Genomic DNA, 17,093 nt, shown 5'->3' on the forward strand with positions numbered 1-17,093 from the left:
ATTGCCTCCAATTTGACATGTGATTTGACATGTCAAATCACATGTCAAAATGCACCAATTTGAACCAGGGCTTCATTTGATCATGCATTTTTTTAATAAGGCTCAGTATCTCCTATTCCCAACATCGGCTACAAACCATAGAAATGTGAGAATAATTGGAAGTCAGGCAAATATATTACAATGATGTTTTCCTCCAGTGGTGGTATGCCAAGGTTACCTGGTGAAAAAAATATGAGCTCAGCAGATAACCTTCACAGCTACCCAATACACAGAACTACAAGTGAGCAACAAAGTAGCTTTCCAGAAACCAGGAAAAAACTGGTGTGGTTGCAGTAGTTAGCTTGAAAAGGCAGTGCAATAAAAGGAATGCAAACAAATGCAATTAAAATGCAAGGAGCACCAAAAATGGATACTGAACTTGTTTTTCATTTGATGTGTTTGTAAACCTAAAAAAATTGTGTTCCCGATTAACTGCATTGTGATCTCGCAATGTAATTAATTGCCATGTTGTTTCTGATGATCCTGCCTGCTCCCGTCTGTAAACTGACCACGCTATTTATGGCTGCAGATTCATGACAGATTGGGGTCAGTTCACATCTTTCTGTAATTCTGCTCTCTCTGCAGCATCTCTATTTCCCTCATTTCCCCTTCCCTCTCATTTCCGTGGTCTGTGTAAATCGGCAGGAGGCGAGAGAGCACATATTCCTCTTCCGACGTATCTCACATATGTCAAAAGGGAATATCAACCCCTCTCACTGGACTCCCTGTAATCAGCGAGGAGAGAACATGTGACTGCAAAGCAGTTTAAAAATAGGTACTTAGCAATGTTATTTAAAAAAAGAAAAAAGAAAAAAACACACTGCACTTACTGGCCATAAAAATAAAGATTATAAGGAATTTATTGATGTGACTTTACAACTACTTTAATAAAGTTTAAAGTAGTTTAAAAAAATATCAGATCATGTTTTTTCACCTACGTATATTTAAACCTAACTTGACTTTTATTTTCTAATTAGATTATACTGCCAATTACATTCCAAGTGATCTAATAAAGACACACACTCCATCCGATTACTAGATTATTGATTATCAGAAATACTTTTCCCTACTTTACAGCAAAAACCCTGTAAAATGGCTAAAGTGGAGGTCAATTCTAGAAGCACAGTGGGTAATCATAGATACTGCAATTCGACAGAAATGTGGATGGGGCTTTGAGACTGGATATATCCCTTAAAATGTTTAAAAATTCTCCAGCATATCCAGAGCATAAAGCACAGCAAGGTGAGTCCCTCCATGCCATGCAAGACTTTTCCAATACTCCTTTCAGCAACTGGCTTCAAAGAAAATGTTTTGAGTGTACTGGGGAAGCAAAATGTCAAAGAATAAATGAAGTATGAATAGTGAATGAAAACCACCAGTTGTACAGAACATAGCTACACACAGTGACTTAACTCCATAAAAAGCATAAAGTGAAACTAACCATAGAGGAACTGAACTATAGGTGATGATTTCAGTTCTGAGACTAATACCTATTGTTTTAAGGCATAGTAACCTTATACTGAATGAGTACACCATGAAAGCCAGGAATTCCTTCGCATCATTACAGTGGGAGGACTGAATAAAGAGTACAAAAGAAAAAAATGAAATAAATTGTCAAACCGTGAAACTAAGGAAATAAGAATTATTAAGCAAAAGCAATAAACAATTTGGCGAATTTTAGCAATTGGGCTATATTACTAGCTGGCAGACCAGCATGTATAGTAAAGCTGTACAACATATATTTATCACCCACACTTTTTCCCTAAATTTCCTCCTCCATTTACCATTTGACTTTCACTCCCTTTTCTTGTAGTGTGTTCTATATTTTTCTGTTATTCCCTTTCTTTTTTACAATTTCATTTCAAAATCTTATGCCATGACAATTTACATCTGAAAACCTAACACGGCATGTTGTCTATGAGAGATACAACTTGTTAACTTCATATTTTGCTTTATGATGTTTGATCTTGATTTTATTTGTTCAATGGGGATATAAAATCTTATTGATAAAAAAAAAATTAAAATAAAATAATAAAAAAGTTCTAAGAGGTATGTACTCATACCGCAATAGCTTTTGCTTCTTTGTTCATAGGGGATGCAACTAAAATTCTCAGCCCTAACAATTTCATAGTTTTTTTTTAACAATGATTCTGCATTGGAAAAAAAAGGTCTTTCCAAATGCAGGAGAAAATGCATGCAGGGCCCATAAAACAGTATACTGCAGCTCCTAAAAGACCAACTTCTCCCTCTGAAAACATTTTTTAAATTCAGACAAGATGCCTTTGAGAAGGCTTCTTAACTGTACCTGTTATACTCTACACATCAGCATGATGACTGTGTCATAGGTATCAACAGCAGCATATAAATATTGTGGCACATGTGGTAGAGTTTAGACACATGTAATTAAATCGGTGCTTAACCCAAAAAAGGGAAATTCCGCTTTAAGGCCCCCTCCCCAACTCTTGTATGAAATTAAACTTTTGAGGAGGTAGGCGGAGGGGGGTACCTGATTTTTACAGGAACCTGCTACCGCTTCGACCACCTAGCTGTCAAGAGCAGAAGTCCTTCTCCCCACTTCTGGGACACGTCATAGGTCCTAGAAGACTGCGGGACCATTTACAATGCGCAGCGTGGCTCATTCATGCGCAGTGGGCACCTGGCTGTGAAGCTGCAAACTGTCACAGGTGCCCACAGTTAGGCCTCATGCACACTGGACGTTAAAATAACATTTTTGCAATAGCGTTTAGCCTTTTTTAGCGTTTTTCCACGTTTGTGTTTTTAGTGTACTTTTTTGGAGACTTTTTTTCCTTTTTCAATGTATCAAAAACTTTAAAAAATGCTAGAGAGTGATGTTTTTACCAGTGTTAGAGTGTTTTTACAGCTGAAAAACGTCCCTCAGAACCCACCACACCACTGCCCAAAACTGCTAATAACAGCCTATGCAAGGACACATAGGATAACATGATGGAGAGTTTAATGACTGCAGAAAAAAACGTCTACTGCCAAAAAAAGCTGTAAAAACATCCAAAAACGTCCATTGTGCATGAGGCCTTAAGGTTCCCGGGACAGATGAGGGGAGATGAAAACAGCTGGGGTGAACACAGTGCCAGATCGTGGGAAAGGTGAGTGACTGTTTATTAAAAGTTTTTGTAGCTGCTGACTTCTAAATTTTATACAAGAGACATGAGCTCCTCTTTAACATTACTTAGGTCCGAAAGAAAAAGTACAGTGCACATATTTTTTTAATCACAATATCCACTTTAAAGCCCCACTCAAGGCTCTCTATATATCTAAAAATCAAATACATTTTTTTGCCAAGCTGTTCTTTATGACAAGTGGCTCACAAGTGGACAAATGAATATACATTTTTCATATTTTTGTAATACTGCAACTGATAATTACAGCATTAAATAAAACCACACTATCATCTCTAGGCTGTAGTGGCCTCTGCAATATAAATTATTCAGATTTCTGGAGTTAGGCCTTTAGGTTTTTTCATTAATAGATGTAAAGTTGACTCTATGGAGAAGCAGCCCTTGTTTATTTTCTTACTCTATTGTAATTATTACTCTGTTTAAATGCCAACCCTCTCTGTTTTGAGTTGGAATATTTAGAAGAACAAATCTAGGATCAAGGATATAAAAGTGATCTTGCGCTAAAAAAACACAATGTACAAACGTACAAACTGCAATAAATATAAAGTGCTAGAAAGAAGAAAAAGTCCTGCTGAAAAAGGTGAATTCAGCAAATGCTCAAATAAAGTGCAATATGGTGCAATGTGACACCAGCTAAGTCACAAATAACCAATGAAAATCAAAGTGTACATGGGAAGTATGATAAATAAAACCAACAAAAATGAGTATGTACAAAAGTGCAAATACGAGCAATAAGCTATAGAAATGTGCAAATATAGTTCAATATTGCAATGACAATCGATGGGTAGATCTGGAAGAGTCCCATACAATGGACAAAAAGTAGGGGAATCCAATCCTCGGATACTAAAGTCTATGAAGTAATGTTTTGCCCATCCGTAGTATGTTCTCATGCACTTTTGCACATACTCATTTTTGTTGGTTTTATTTATCATACATACCATGTCCACTTTGAACACATTTATATCCATATTTTGTATGTGTAAGGTGAACACTATTAGATTTTGCAGCTGATTAGTTCTTAGCTTCCCGATATTTTTATTTACTCACTAGTAGCGCGAAAGACCCTTCTATACACAATCCACGATCAAGGATTCCCACAGTGGTGATTTCCATTTGACTGGTTCAAAGCGAAAAATATCTATATCTACCTATATATCTATAGATAGAGATAGATATATATATCTATCTCTATCTATCTCCAAATACAGAAAGTAGGGATGCACACTGTTAAAATTAACCACAATGACAGTGTTTTAAAGGCTGGCTTCAACTCATGCCGCGTACACACGACCGTTATTCGGGTTCTAAAAAAAGATTTTTTAAGGGTCTAGAAAAAAACAGTTTTTTTCAACCCGATCATTAAAACGGCCTTGCCTACACACGATCGTGAAAAAAAATGCTCTAGCAAAGCGCGGTGACGTACAACGGCACTATAAAGGGGAAGTTCCATTCGGATGGCGACACCCTTTGGGCTGCTTTAGCTGATTTTGTGTTAGTAAAAGACTATTTGCGCTTTTCTGTCTGTTACAGCGTGATGAATGTGCTTACTCCATTACGAACGGTAGTTTTACCAGAACGAGCGCTCCCGTCTCATAACTTGCTTCTGAGCATGCACGGATTTTTCACGTCGTTAAAGCACACACACGACCATTTTTTACAACCTTAAAAACGTCGTGAAAAAATAGAGCATGTTCGGAAAAAAATGTGGCCAGAAAAAATGCTCTGAAGCCCACACTAACATTTTTTATGACATAAAAAAAACTTTATTTTTTAGAACCCGAAAAACGGTTGTGTGTATGCGGCATAAGTCTCCTCCCATAATACACATCCCTTGCATTTTACCCTGGTAGAGCTTAGTAAGAGGTAGATTAAGCCTCAACCACCAAACCCTATCCGGGTGAACTGCATCAGAGAGGTGTGTCCAATAGGAGGAAATTGACCTGAAGCCAGCCTTTTGATCTCTGTCATTGTGGTGTGTGGCCCCACTTTCTACATTTGGAGTTTTGCCATTGAGTGAGCCATGCTCTGTCAGAGGACTACCACGTGGGAGCAGCAATTTGACCAAGAAGGCCAAGTGTAGGGTGGCATATATTTCAAATTAAAACAGGACATGATGACAGATGTAGGCATAGACATCTTTATGGGTTGCATTAGTTTGGGGGAGATCACACTGAGGTGTAATTACAGTTACAACAAAAATGACGATGGGCGTGCCGACCACGCTTGCAGATGGCTGCATCTCTTTAGAGCTCCGCCCCACCGCTGGGGAAACCACCGAACCTCGTGCTCCCCCACCCACACAGCTGCCATCCATCTTTACCAAGAGCTCTCCTGATATCCCCCGGGCATGACACGCTGCAGAAAACACCAGCCGCTGCCAAGTAAAATAGATGGCTACTTCACCACACAGAGCCGTGGGCTACAATAAAATGGCGGTGGCGCCGGCCTGCGATTCCAGCAAGAAAGCCAGCATCTAATGAATATGGGCCACAAAGGTCTTGCATCCTCCGGCCTAGACAGTGAGAGGTCATCTGGGACCTCTACCCCATCCACACACAGCCCAGCTAAGTCCAAGGCCAGAAGGGACTCTCCTGTCAGGGACAGCATGGCTCAAAGCATGGAGGTAAGCTCTGCCCAGGCTTCAGGATCTGCATCCCACCCTGATCCCATAGCTGCCTTTTCCACCCTGGGCCAGCCGGTCTCATATACTGTCTTGTTAATATCCCTACGCTCATCCCTCCACTCTGACATGCTCTCCTGTGTACACCAATTTAAAGCCGAGATACAGGACTTAGGAGAGCGGGTGGACAAGGTTGAAACAGCCATGTGTGATATGACAACGTCATTCAATACTATGGTAGATGCCCAAACGTCCCAATCTGAAGAAATCGCCTGGCTTAAGAATAAAATGGGCGACCTAGAGGATCGGTCCAGGAGGAACAACCTCAAACTCAGGGGAATCCCAGAGTCAGTGTTGCCAGACCAACTGCTACAATTTGCTCAAACCCTCTTTTCCTCTCTAGTGCCGTCCTTGTCAACCACAGATCTCCTTATAGATAGACATGAAGGCTTAGGCAGCCTGTGGATTCTCCTGTCCGAGATCCCGAAGGACGTCCTACTTAGAATTCACTTTGTTCTATGTAAAAGAAAAGATTCTGTCAGCCTCCCGACAGACAGGAAGCCTTCCAGCACCCTACTCTTCTGTGCAATTGTTGCCCGATCGCAACACACCCTCCAATGCCGCAAAACCTAGCAACAGTGACCAAAGCACTGCGCAACCACAAAATTATGTACAGATGGAAGTATCCAGCAACCCTGTCAGTCACCCACAATGGAAGGAATGTCAGTCTTACTACCATGGAGGAGGGTATGCAGGCCCTGAGGCAATGGGGCATTCTCCCAGACCCGCCACTCAATGAGCTACACCGCAACCACCCTGACATCCAGCTTCCGGATTGGCAAGTAGTCTCCCGCAAGAGATCTTCCAACAAGAACACAAATGGAGGTTCCTGAATCTATCTCTGCTACGTCACGATATAACTCTCCGGCCAAGAGCAGGCCTGCTCCCGTTCCTTTCAGTTGTTCCCCCAATAATGCTAACGCAGTTCTATATGTTTCTGTACATGGTACAATTACTGGACCCCCTTTTTAGACTGTTTTTGTGTTACTTTGTTCCAGGGTCTCCGGATCATGTTCGTTTTCTGGCTCCCCAGTGTAAGCAAGGCTCCTCCGCATCTCTCATTCACACTTACACCATCCTCCAATATGCATCCCTACTACGACAAGCTCCTCATAAAGGTGAATTGGATTTACCGTCAAACTAATGATACATTTTAGGAATGCCGCTGAACTGTCTCTCTCTTAATACCAAAGGCCTCAACCATCCTGCTAAAAGGTTCTCTCTTTGGAAAGAAGCATCAAAAGCCAAGGCGGACATTCTCTGTGTCCAAGAGATGCACTTTAAGAAAAATGCTACCCCTAAGTGCACACACAGAGACTACCCATACATCTTCTGGGCCTCTGCTTCGGAGAAAAAGAAGGGAGTCCTTCTGACCATTAGCAAATCTGTGACCTTCAACCTCAAGAGCTCACTTCTGGATGATGATGGTAGATACATTATCCTTACAGGAGACGTTAACTCCAAACTGTACACCATCGCTTCCACCTATGCCTCCAATTCGCACCAGCTGCGGTTCTTACGAAAAATCTTCAAACTTATATCCTCTGTCAGGTATGGCCAGCTACTGATGTGTGGGGACTTCAACGTAACTGTAGATACACACTTAGACTGCAGTTCTACCACAAAAGGGAGACGTTTGTCCCCACGGACCTTTTTCATACTGAGGGAGTAAACGATGTCTGGTTGTGTCAACATGCCTGTGAACGAAACGACACATTCTTTTCCGCTAGACAATCAATCATACTTATGCATAGATTTATTCTTGACCGACAAATGACTCCTTCAGAAGGTTTCCTCCTCCTCTATCCATGACATCACATGGTTGGACCATGCAGCAATTTCTATGGTGACAGAGGAACAGGAAACACTCCCCAGATCATCGATATGGCGATGCAACGTTAAGCTGTTGCAGGATGACTATGTGTCCAAAATTGTGTCACATCAAAAATTATGATCAAAGCAAACTAAAGCATGACAACACTATTATTAGATTTTATTAGATAGTGGGCTGCATCTTTGGCGAGGTAGCTTAGTGCTTGATTTACTAATTTCTATGTATTTTAAAATGCATCAAGAATTCTAAATTATCAAAGTTGTAGCCCAAGGCTTCTCACTTCTTCCCAGCATAAAAAAAAGCATTGGTTTCTATATCATGACTCATCAAAAACTGTTCCGCAGATATATTCATACTCCTGGTAACACACTTTGTCAGCATGAAATTGTACTCTAAGTATTGTACTGTAAAGATGTTTTCTTCTTAATAGTACACATCTCCACTGCCTTCTGCAGTAATGGGGCACACCATGTGGCAAGTTTCTTTGTTCATTAGCTAAGACAAATGATGCTTCTTGGAAGGTTGTTTTGAGACCATGCAACTGTAATGTGACTTTATTGTATGTTCTACCATTGATATATTGGTGTGTGCACAGCTGTTTATTCTTCTACCACAAGCAGGCATCCTGATGTCTTAGATATCATTTAAATCTACTCCAGAAGGGACAAGAAGATTAACCCTTTTCTGGATAAAATAATAACATTTCTAGATTTAATGTCATATGACATCAAAAGATTTCCTTGCACCTGTGACAGCCTTTTCCATAAGCTCTGCAGAGAAAATAACAAAATAAATTACTTTGTTACATCACAAAGCTGATTGGTTACATGTTCATTCACAGCATTTATTGAGTTAATATACTGCTAGATTTGTCCTGTTAACCAATTCAGCCCCGGAAGGATTTACCCCCTTCCTGACCAAAGCATTTTTTTGTGATTTGGCACTGCATCGCTTTAGCTGAAAATTGTGCAGTTGTGCAACGTTGTATCCAAACAAATTTGACGTCCTTTTTTTCCCACAAATAGAGCTTACTTTTGGTGGGATTTGATCACCTCTGCAGTTTTTTTTGTGCTATACACAAAAAAAGTGTATCAATTTTGAAAAAAAAAGCAATATTTTTTACTTTTGCTATAATAATAAATATCCCCAAAAATATATATATAAAAAACAAATTTATTCCACAGTTTATTGCAATAAGTGTATATTGATTAGTTTGCGCAAAAGTTATAGCGTCTACAAAATAGGGGATAGATTTATGGCATTTTTATTTTATTTAATTACTAGTAATGACGGCGATTTGCGATTTTTATCGGGACTGCAACATTTTGGCGGACACATCGGACACTTTTGACACTATTTTGGGACCATTGTCATTTATACAGCGAACAGAGCTACAAATAGCCACTGATTACTGTATAAATTACACTGGCAGGGAAGGGGTTAAACACTAGGGGGCGATCAAGGGATTAAGTGTGTCCTAGGGATGTGTTCTAACTTTAGGGCATTACATAGGCATTTCCCCGTTCTGCCTCTCCGTGTCACGATCAAGGGGCGGGCGGCAAAAACACTGAGTTTGCGGAACCCAAAGACGGGCATGCGCACCTGCTGGGCCTGCCCGTGCCATTTTGGCGGCGTAAATCGGCGTGCGGCAGTCAGGAAGGGGTTAAATCTTTAACAAATGTCCTCACATTGAACCAACGGTTTAATATTTATTTTCAACATTATATAAAAATATGTTAATGTTCTGGATGTCAACTAAGCAACATAATGCCTACTGTGCAATACAAAGACACATCTGTCTTGCAAGCAAGGGGGTTGTATACTATGCAGGAAAGGAAGACAGCAGCACTTCTAATGCTTTCTACTGCTTATATCATTATAGCAAACAAATTACACACAGAAAAGTGGATGAAGAAAACAAAACATATGTGTTTGTTAAAGACTTGATAGACGATCTCTTGAATTGTTTCGTTTGAACAAGCAAAACATGCATTCAGCTGGTACTAACAGTAAGCTGGACACGGTGATAGGGTGATAGGTGTGCACAAACCTTCCTGCTGAGAGCGCTCAGAAGAGTGTTTGAAAGGAGGTGTGCAGGTCCGAGTGTATGAGAGGCTGGAAACATTGTCTTAGACACTCGTTCTCATTGCAGCCTTAACCAAGCAAGAGAGAGACAACAAAAACGTAATTGCTCCCGTTTACCAATCTGCTTTAGAAGGTTATTATACTGATTACTAAGGCCAGCAAGTAGTAAGAACAGCACATGGGCTCCTGGAAACGTGGTCCTTGCAGGTAAACCCCTACTTGAACCAGAGACCCAATTTTCATTATTTAAAAATCTGTTTTAGAACACTGCAAGTTTGAAAAAAAATCTGATTTCACCAATGGTGTGGTCAATCATTTATCCTGTGTCTGGAATTCTGCTGAGTGATATTGAGATCAGAGCAGTTGTAGATCAAGCCAGCCATGGATTTACAAGCTACAGAATTTGAGGATTTGTTTTTCAATGATCGTTTCCTCTCACAAAGACAGGGATCCCCTGTGACCACGTCTTTGTGAGACAAAACGATCGTCGGGAAGTTGACGCGCTGACGTCTTCGCCCATAGGACGGGTGTCCGCTTGCCAGCCGGCTCTTTGTTTTTAATCGTGATTTTACTCAGATGCTTTTGTAAGTATATCTGATTTTTTTTATATTAAACTCTGTGCATACAATATTATGCTATGCGAGTATTTCTTCCCTCGGTACTGTACGAGACATCTGTTGTGAGTGAATGATCGTTTCTACTCATTCGGATTACTTTCATCCACCCTACAGCCGCTGAGATTGAGGTGATCGGTCTGCATCCGTTCGGATTACCCGTGTTCATCTCCCTGTCGTACGAACTATGCCAGTCTAGCGTGTGTTTGATTTCCAGGCCCACGTAGCCTGTGTTCTGGTAAGCAGGCTTGTACTTCTGGTGAAGGGGCACGTGTGATATTGGTGTCATTATAGGCTCACTTTTGTTTGACACATATCAGGACTTTCTTTTCCTTTTTGATGCCATTCAGTTGTTGGCAATTGGACTCCTATATCATCTGATATAAAACTATATGGTTTATATTCACACTTATGCATTTAGTGTGGTATTTATATTGTTTATATTTAAGATATTTTCCACAGTTTTTATTTACATGTTGGTTTGTAGCGCAGTTTCCGTATTTTCTTTTGCTTAATTATTTGTGTTGTCGCACATTTTTCCACTGCTGCTTTATATTTCTAATATTGCATTTACTGTCAGGTTAGATGCATTTTCAATATTACACACATCATTTTTACTGTATTTAGTCACCATTAGGGAGCGCGGTATTTTCTTATTTTCTTAATGTATATACAGGATATAGTTACTCATCTTACTAAACATGTTTGTCTAGTATGCATTACGAGTGTTTGGATGAGGAAAGTGACATGTAACCAACTGCATGCAAAGAAAATAAACAACATTTACATTGTAAAGTGGCCATTGTAAAGTGGATGGTTAAGGGGAAGGAGAATGTGAAAAATATATATTAATGTCTTCATTACTGAGCAAGGTTTTAGAAGGTAGGTAAGACATAGCTGAATAACACTGATGTCAGCCCCAATTGCAACATCCAATAGCATTAAAGGGGAACTCCATCCGCCAAATAATATTTTTTTTTAGTACGATTTAAAATGATTTTGTTTTAGTTGCATTAATTCCAAATGACAGGACGACTTCAGGGCTGCTGCTAGCTTAGGAAGGTTTGAGACAGGTTAAAACATTTTATGTAAAAAAAATGCATATTATATGTTCACAGGCTGTGCAGACAGACTAGAATTTCTGCATAGCCACCATAATCTGTTGCCTATGGTCGCAGGGCTTTCAGCAGCAGAACACAACTACCCACACATCATGTGGCTGTCAATCACACACTACTGCATATGATAAAAGATTTTAGATTGTCTGTTTGTTTGCCATGGAAATCCCATAGATAAACATTATAGTTGTTTATGCAAAGTCTGTATACAGTTTTGCTAGTGGAATAATGCACAGATAACCCACGGTAGGTTCATACATCTGGACCTGAACTTTTAGCACTTTTAGCAAGAGACAGTTTGACCTAAATCTTGTACTCATCTATTTTAGGTATACAATGGCTGAGTGGACATATTGGGGTAGATCCACGTACAACGGCGCATTAGTGCGCCGGGCGTAGCGTATCTAAGATACACTACGCCGCTGTAACTTACTTTTTTTGTTTTGAATCCTCAACGAATTTGCGCCGTAAGTTACGGCGCCGTAGTGTATCTCTTGCGGCGTAAGGGCACGGAATTCAAATAGATGTAATGGGGGCGTGTTTTATGTAAATACGTCGTGACCCGACATAAACAACGTTTTTTTTTTAACTGCGCATGCGCCGTCCCTGGGGGTATCCCAGTGCGCATGCTCGAAATTTAACCAGAACAAGCCAATGCTTACGACGGTGACGTCATTCTACGCAAATTCCTATTCGCGAACGACTTATGCAAACAACGTAAAAAATTCTAAATTGTACGCGGGAACGACGGCCATACTTAACATTGAGTACGCCACCATATAGCACCTTTAACTATACGCCGGAAAAGGCCGAACGAAAACGACGTAAAAAAATGCGCCGGCCCGACGTACGTTCGTGGATCGTCGTAACTAGCTAATTTGCATACTCAACGCGGATTTCGATGGGAACGCCACCTAGCGGCCGCCGAAAAATTGCAGCTTAGATTCGACGGCGTACTAAGACGTATGCCTGTCTGATCGATCCCAGATGCCGTCGTATCTTGTTTTGTGGATACAAAACAAAGATACAACACAGGAAATTTAAAATTACACCGGCGTATCAGTAGATACGCTGGCGTAATCCTTTTGTGGATCTGCCCCTATTGTCTTTTTCAGCCTTTGCATCTCAAACCTTGAGTGAATTTTGATCTCGTTAATGTAAGATTAAGGCCAGTAAGTCAACTAGGATGGGAACAAGGTAGAACAAGATAAATGACCCAGGAGGGGGTGTGATGGTGGTAGTGGGGAGGGGGCAGGAAGTACACATCTTGTCCCATGTGAAGAATAGAAAAGGGGGCACAATAGGAGCCCACTTACTTGGGATTGTGGCCACTGCATTCACTAGGGTGTGTATATGGTTGATTAAGGTTACACATTAGGTTAATAGGCAAATATAAAAAAAAAGGTACTGCAGCTTTAAATTTGGGATCAGCAGCTAGCCAATGGGATGCTGCGGAAGGTGCTGGAATCCGGGAAGCCTTTATAGGGAACTGCTGGGCTGGGAATTCCCCCTTTTCCTGCAAGCAGCACTGGCTGAAGGGCTCCCTCCCCAGTCGCGTGCACTATTATGTGGTTGGGTCACCCTGGCTATCTAGGGGGACGTTTTATTTCCATGTTATAATGAGGTAATGCTGCTTGAGTTCCTAAAACTAAGCAGTTACACAATTTTTGGTTTCATTAGTTATGCTGTTTTGATGGTTAATAAATAAAAAATATATGGCTATTTTATTAGTGTCGCGACCATTATTTGCCAAACTTTGGGTTGGGTATATTTATTTGGTTGTATCTGGAGTAAGTGATGGTTTGAATGTGTGTGGCCTACAATCTCATGGCCTCTGCCCAAGGCATTGCTAATATTGCAGCAGCACACAGGATGCCAAGTCCCAGTTCAAATCAGTTAATGCATGCTCCAGTGTACAATGGAGAAGAGTATACAGGTTACACATACTATTTTTGTTTGTCACTATATATGTATTTTGACGTGGAGGGATTCATTTTACCTTTGATACCTATGTAGAAAAAGTACATTTGACATTTATCACTCGTCTCTTTCCTGCAGTTTATACAGATGCATACACATTTAGGCAAAATGACAATCACTTTCAGGCTAGTACTAGGAAGTCATGCATTTATGGTTTAGAGACAATGGTAATCCAAGAACTTTTAGTAAATTGCTGGAAACATTTTTGTATTCAATTTCCTTTTGCTGGTCACCATTTATGAGCAATATGGATTTAAATAAAACAGCACATGCATGTTATGTAAGGTCAGCAATAGAAGCCAATCAGGCTATGGTTAAAGTGCAAATGTACTGATGGGGAAGAAGTTTTCTGGAGAAAACAGCAGACTTGCACCTTAATGTCCCAGTAGGCTTGGTGTGCCCTTGGCCAAAATTTATTGTTGCTGCAGTAGTGGTCAGAGACCTGACTGTGCTGTCTGGCAGGGCAGTCTAGATCACAAAATCCTTTGGCAATATGTGTATTTCTACTACTATGTACTTACCCGTTTGCCTGAAGCTCTTCTGCTGCGGCAGCATTCCACTATAACCAGGCTGCAGGCTTGCTAGCCTAGGGTACTAAAGGTTTAAACCAAAGCCAAGTTGTGTAGTTCCCAAAAAATGTATTAATCGTGATTAAAGGGAAAGCTTCCTGCTGTCTGCAGAACTATGTCTCCTGATCTGCACCCTCCGTTCTCTTTCTTAACAAAAGTCCTTATTTTTAATGAATTGTATTATGTTATGGGTGTTTAGATATCTATAATAGAATAGGCTGGTTGTGCATTTTAATTGTCTTTTTTTTTTATACTTTTTAAAAAGAAAAAGAAACTTTACCAGAAGAATGGTATGAGAAAAAATTAGGAAACGTGCTTAACATCTATATACAAACATCTTTAGTCATTATTTAGGACGAGATATTAAAACAGAATGCCAGGCTAAACCTAACTAGGTTGACACAGGAGATCACATGACTGGACTGGAGTGGCCTGAAAACAGGCAAGTTTATAACATCTTTCTTACACAGGTAAGTCAACATAGGTGTTAGGTTTAGCCAGGAAGTCTGCTTTTTGTTTTCCTGTTGTTTTTTGGCTCACTGTGTAAAATCTATGTACACTATAATTGTTTGTTTACACACCCCCTCCTTTTTCTTGGCTCTCTTAAGCCGGCAATAAATGCACCGAATCTGGGTTCAGCAGTGTAATCATTGTGTTCTGCCGGCCGGAGAACACAACAGCACTGGGGGAGGAATTCCCCATCAATAAAACCTGTGGTGGAAGGACAAAATACAATCTATATGCTGCTTTACTCCATCCACTCAAAGGATTCAAGAGCTGTTCTCTTCATTTCCCCAGTCTGGAATACTCTCAAACTACTCTTTTAGCCTAGCTACAACTTTTACCGCTTAGGACTAGATCAACTTAAAAGCTAAAAACTGTTCAATATTATATTAATATAGCTGACCTGTGGCAACTCAAACTGAATTAGTGATCCATCACTCGGGGTACATACCTATTTTACTATTAATCACTACAATACTTGCAGCCCAAATGTGCTGTATATATAGCATTCTGGCAATAATGACCGATCCTAAACATTTTGTAATAAACTAGAAACAATATGTCTGTGGACATATGTGCAACAGTACAATCTAAGTTAGGTACTACACAGGATATATGTGGATTGTGGTATCCCAAGTCCCTTAATACCCTTGGACATGAAAGGATTAAATACGATTTATAGTGTTTTTAAAAGTCTGTAACTGTAGATCTTATTCACTACAACATGTACATACAAGCCAAAGTTAGGACTGTGATTTTGTTTATCTTTTATATATTTTACTATATTCTGCTTTACATGGTTATTGTGATATTGTGTAAGTAATTTAATGCCCCTAGGCAAGGAGTCTTATATGGTTTAGTTTCCTCTCTTAAATTACCTTCTGACAAGGCCACTCAGGGTCTGTAGAAGAACATAGCTAGTGTGCTCTAAATAGTACCAAACTAACTTATGTCATAAATATATCATCCACGTTATGTAGGAAAGTCTCCACTAAGATTATGGGGTCATAAACAGGTCAGCTAGGATCAAGAAATCCTGTAGAGCAAAGGTAATACTATATGATGATAAACAGCACTGTAAAACAAATAAAATTAAATAAAGTTCCCATTTAATGCAACTTGCATTCTGCTTCTAGTTGCTGTAACAAATCAAGGGCAATTAGTATATTTCAAAATATAGAGTCAGATCAGTTTGATAGTAGTAGTATGTTAACCTCTCAGAAAAACACTTCACTCTGCCAACACTACACTCTATGTCCCAATGAGCAATTTCCTGGCTTGCACTTAAGGAAAATGACCATTTCAGGTAAACAAATATATCTAAACCGTAGGATTCATTCACTGCCGGCTAGCTGGTGTAAGATGGAGGTTACATGAGCACTAGGCCTGTGTTGTGCATTTTTCTTACTCTCCCTTTACTGTTTTTGCGTAGTTTGTACAATAAAAGTTATTTTAGAGCATAATGTAGAAATGTGCAATATCACTTTACTTGCTGTCAGCTGTATTTACTTATTAACTATGTATTTTCTATTATTTCAAAGTAGGGATACAAAGTCAAATTTGATATTTAACCTTAAACTTCCTAATTAACTTCTAAAAGCAGAAATGGCCACCTTCAACAGGTCAACTATGTAACTTGTTCCTGTCTACAGGTAGCTTAAACCCACTCTGTATATGTCCTCCTACCTGATCCTCTAGCTGCTGCCACTGCTGCTGCTGCGACTGGTCCATAGGCTGCTGCTGCAGGGAAACCTGTCCAGAAAGACAAACAGAGAGACTATAGAATAAAAGCTCACAACTTGCCCCATGTCTGTACATGCTCTGACTGGTCTTGTTCATAATGTGTTTGCTTTAATTTGTAATTAATAGTCAACTTTCCTTTTTTTCGTGGAAATGACCACTGTAGTAAAGTAAATCAAGTCAACAGATACACTTTCATATAACGTTTTACATTTTATGAATGTTATTATAACATTATTATTTATTTGATGATTCTAGACCATGAATTTGGTCAGATGTACATGTATTTCCCCTAAACAGATATGTATCCACAATTCATGTTAAGCATGAAAGCATTCACACATGTACAGACCAATAGCAGTATGACCCACTGACCACACAACTGTCCCTCAACAAACCGCACAAGCCATTTCTATGTTTCAAAACGTATCAAGTCAAATAACATATCCAAAAGGAGACTACTTGATTCCTTACAATGCCATAACTCAATTCACTTTGAGTGTTTTTTATTACCACACATTACACACTTTCTATTTACTTTTAACATTGTTGTACAATTATACTTAAAGTGAAGCTTAGTGCTTAGCTATACTCAACATCTTAAGGACAGTCTAACTCTGTCTGGAACCTGTCATGAAAGAAACATTGCTGACCTCATCTTTGAAAATGCTAGTTGTCTGACAGCCATGCTGGTTTGATTGCTTTGGGTAGGTGACTCTGTATGCAAATTTGATTATCTTATTGATCTGACCTGCTGTTGAAGGCCACAAGCTTA

General features: G+C 39.7%; 1 protein-coding gene across 6 annotated transcripts in view; it reads right to left on the bottom strand.

Moving 5' to 3' along the window:
- MSI2 (musashi RNA binding protein 2) overlaps window positions 1-17,093 on the bottom strand; it is an 838,983-nt gene that overhangs the window by 94,558 nt on the left and 727,332 nt on the right. For 5 of the 6 annotated variants that reach the window (XM_040336657.1, XM_040336656.1, XM_040336655.1 and 2 more), the window contains one exon: window positions 16,265-16,330. The exons of the other annotated variant lie outside the window; for it this stretch is intronic. In XM_040336657.1, the coding sequence (XP_040192591.1) occupies window positions 16,265-16,330 (66 nt within the window). The remainder of the gene's footprint in view (window positions 1-16,264; window positions 16,331-17,093) is intronic. 6 annotated transcript variants of the gene reach the window in all.

This window comes from Rana temporaria, chromosome 2, assembly GCF_905171775.1.
Source record: "Rana temporaria chromosome 2, aRanTem1.1, whole genome shotgun sequence".
Classification (NCBI taxonomy): domain Eukaryota; kingdom Metazoa; phylum Chordata; class Amphibia; order Anura; family Ranidae; genus Rana; species Rana temporaria.